Genomic DNA, 3,572 nt, shown 5'->3' with positions numbered 1-3,572 from the left:
ATGAAACACTGATCACACAGGGGCAGAAGCTTACAGGGAGTTAAAAAGGAATGGAAACTTCTTCCCCATGAAGGAATCTGGAAGCTCCCCTAAACGGTTTTGTATTAACTTTGCAGTGGATGAAGGTGTTAAACTGGCATGTGTCTACTGATGGGGGAGTGATCCTTTCAAGTTCTCTGCTTCATCCCCACTTGTGGAATTTGTTGTGCCAGTGGGACGAGGCTGGCTATAAAACCCTAGCAACCCGCTCAGGCAGCCTGCCACCACATCTCTGCTGAGAGCAGCCCTGGGACGTTCCCCCTTCATCTCTGCTGGGCAGGCAGCTCTTCACTGGCAGAGGAGGATGGATGTGAGGTTCACTGGGATGCTCTGTGTGCTCTGCCTGCTCATCACAGTCCAAGCATTTACCCAGGAGGAGTTCAAGGAGGTGTTGCTGAAGCAGCTCAGGCTGTCTGAGGTCCCTAAACTTCATAGGAGAGACTTGGTGGATCTGGTTATCCCAGACCACGTAAAGAACAAATACATCTCCATGCTGAAGCGGCAGAGGGTGAAGCGCCGAGCTTTGCCGAGCCTGGCCGGCATCCTCAGGGGGATCCCTGGCAACGCAGGTAACGTTTCTGCTGTCACCGTTGGGAACTCAGGAAGCACTGTGTGCTGCCAGGGGAGGCAGCAGGATGGGCACAAGCAAGCACACGGGGGAGAAAGAGGTTTGGGTCTGGCTCCAAACCAGAGCTGGGTAGAAGAGGGGCAAGTAACAGCATCTTAACGATTAACACACATGAGTAAGACCTTGTACCTGGAGAGGGGGTCACACAGTCCTTGCAAAGGGCAGGCTACTGCTGGGGCTTGGTAGAAGGGAAGAGCCTTGGTACCCAGGTGACATTTTGGGCAGGTGGAAAAGTGACGTTAAAAAAAAAATCAGTAGAAAGTGCAGCTCTGGCAGATTTGGGGTCGAAAGTCCCGAAAGTCCTCAGATAGGAATCACAGCTCTTTAAGGATGTTTCATTCTCCCCTGTGGTTTTGGTTTGTTTTGTTTCTGGCTGTCTGGGAAGAATAGCAAGTTGGAAATCAGCTGTGCAGACATCATGGTGTTTGTACAAGGACACTTGGAGCTTGTTTCACTTTCAAAAGTGGCAGCAAGTGAAAACACTGTTTCATTGCAAGTTGAGGCAGTTTCCTGCTTTCGTGCCCAGTGCTGGCACAAAGAGGTGCACACCTTTTGGGGTTTACTTAATTTGGGGTCAAATGATATAGGAGATTTCTTTCCTCCAGATTCCAGGGGCTCAGACATAGAAGATTTAGGGCATTTGCAAGACATTGATTCAAGTATGCATTAGGAAAGGTGTGTTTAGTGGCTGTCTCTGACAACAGGGGCTGATGCAGAAGCATGGAAGGAGTGTGTTGTGATGGTAACAGTGGATGAAGTGTGGGGGCTTTGCTCACCGGGATGGCGATGACAGGCTGTCTGGTTTGTTCCTTGGCAGGAGAAGTCCTCTACTCTGACACCACCGCACGCCAGAACCTGATCTTTGACATGGAGGGCAGAATACCTCAAAACAGTGAAGTGACAATGGCTGAGCTGAAACTCTTCAAAAAGCCTCTGGACAGAGCAAACCTGCCTGCCAGGCAGTCTCACAGGCCCGTCTCCAACGCCAGAGTCAGCGTGTACTGGGTGCAGCGGCAGCACGATGGAACCAACAGGACCTCCCTGATAGACTCCAGGTAAGAAAGGGACCTCTCCTGAAGGCAGGACTCCAGTTACAGGGTATGGATCCTCTGGGGTGGGTTTGGGTGTCATGTGTTTGTGCCTCTGGTCAGTCTGATGGGGTTACATTTGTAGAATCAGGCTTTATAGCCTCTGAGTTTGTAAGAGCAGATACTAGGTTGAGACTGCAATATGTGATATTTCAGTGAAATGATCTATTTCTGTGTCAAACGATGCCAGATCTTCCCCTCTAAAACCCTCCACCTGGTTCACTTCCCTCCCTCTCTCTAACTCACATGGGTCACTGGCTGCTGATATTCTTTCAATTGACCATCTCATTACCTGGTTTCCATATGTAAACTATGCAAAAAGCATCTGATTCTGTAGCCTTGAGCTCTGTGGAAGTTTTACAGCCCTTGAAGGCAGAATTAGACATCAAACCAATTCTCTAGCTGGGTAGAAACTTACAGCCCTAATGCAGCTAGGAGAGGGGCAGGTGGGAATAGTGGTGTTCACCAGCCTCACTAATCCTGAGTCTGCATATAACCCTGCACTGCCGTATTTCTGTGTGAGCATGAAGTAATACCTTGACATGAACATGCACAGGGGGGTTTATTTGGCCCTTCAGTGTCTATTAGATCCACATGCTCCCTTCTGAGGTGTGTGTTAATTGCTATTGTGTTCACCAGAGTGCTCAGCAAAAATTACCATGTAATCAAGGCATGTGACTATCTATGGGGAGCAAATTATTCTGCTGCAGTGACAGCGCTGCGAGCCCGGGCTTTGTGTGATGGGCTTTGCTCTAATGCCAAGCCCTTGTCATGCAGGCTGGTCCCTATACGTGAGTCTGGCTGGAAGAACTTTGATGTGACACAGGCTGTGCATTACTGGCTGCGAAACAAGAGGCGGGAGCCAATGTTCCTGGAGGTCTGGATTGAAGGAGAAAGGATAGGCAGCTATGCCTCTGAAATGGCCAAAGCCGTGCGTTTCACCTCTCAGGACCCCAAGGATAAAGCCTTAAGCAAACCTGAACTGGTGCTTTACACCCTCGACTTGGAAGACTATGGGTATGTATGAAGTCTAAATCTGTACTGTCTCCAGTGTAACACTGCCCCAGAATTACTGTGCCAACACAGGGTTTGCAGCTCTTGCCCTCACAAGTAAAACTAGAGGAGTTAGAGCGTTGCTGCGGAATCACACCTTTCCTCTTCCCATATTTGTTGCCTGCATGTTCAAACGAAACCCCAGCATGGCCCAGTTTATTAACAGTGGGGGATTATTTCTCCCACCTTCCCCGTTCCCAATTACAGCATCAGTTCTTGTTTCTCCCTTGGCACACAGGGGCCCCGGGGACTGCAGGGAGGAGGCAGCAAAGGGGAGATCCACCTGCTGCCGGCAGAAGCACTACGTGAACTTCCGCGAGCTCCCCTGGGCGCAGCACTGGGTCATCGAGCCGGCGGGGTACCAGGCTTACCGCTGCTCGGGGGGCTGCCTGCAGGCACCCGCTGCCCTGCGCCACTTCGGCTACGGTTGACGGATGGCATGGCGCTGGTGTGAGGTGTGGGGCCAGCTGGGGGTGCTGCCCAGGGCCTGGCTCCCCACTGCCATTCCCAAAGACACCCCAGGCTGTAGCCGCAGGGGGAGTGATAAAGGTGCTGGGGGGACCCCCAGATACCTGTGTGCAAGGGGCAGCATGCGCCCCGCTACCCTGCAGAGAGGATGCACTTAAAGTGACGGATGGCATGGCGCTGGTGTGAGGTGTGGGGCCAGCTGGGGGTGCTGCCCAGGGCCTGGCTCCCCACTGCCATTCCCAAAGACACCCCAGGCTGTAGCCGCAGGGGGAGTGATAAAGGTGCTGGGGGGACCC

At 52.1% G+C, this 3,572-nt stretch overlaps 1 protein-coding gene across 1 annotated transcript; it reads left to right on the top strand.

Annotated features, from left to right (window-relative positions):
* Positions 1 to 343: 343 nt before the first annotated feature.
* Positions 344 to 3,239, top strand: LOC104405664 (left-right determination factor 1-like). Its single transcript, XM_010014431.1, has 4 exons — positions 344 to 608; positions 1,488 to 1,722; positions 2,533 to 2,772; positions 3,047 to 3,239. The coding sequence occupies exons 1-4, from the start codon at positions 344 to 346 to the stop codon at positions 3,237 to 3,239; spliced, it is 933 nt and encodes a 310-aa protein (XP_010012733.1).
* The last annotated feature ends 333 nt before the right edge of the window (positions 3,240 to 3,572 follow it).

Source organism: Nestor notabilis, unplaced genomic scaffold, assembly GCF_000696875.1.
Source record: "Nestor notabilis isolate BGI_N333 unplaced genomic scaffold, ASM69687v1 scaffold24825, whole genome shotgun sequence".
NCBI lineage: Eukaryota > Metazoa > Chordata > Aves > Psittaciformes > Psittacidae > Nestor > Nestor notabilis.
The sequence above is the reverse complement of the archived record's forward strand: the minus strand, read 5'-3'. Positions and strand labels throughout refer to the sequence as shown.

Bases quoted from the DNA above. Each gene is read 5' to 3' on its own strand.
- LOC104405664 (XM_010014431.1), top strand. From the start codon at position 344: ATGGATGTGAGGTTCACTGGGATGCTCTGTGTGCTCTGCCTGCTCATC. The intron at 609-1,487 runs GTAACGTTTCTG...CCTTGGCAGGAG, and splicing joins GGGGATCCCTGGCAACGCAG to AAGTCCTCTACTCTGACACC. The intron at 1,723-2,532 runs GTAAGAAAGGGA...CTTGTCATGCAG, and splicing joins ACCTCCCTGATAGACTCCAG to GCTGGTCCCTATACGTGAGT.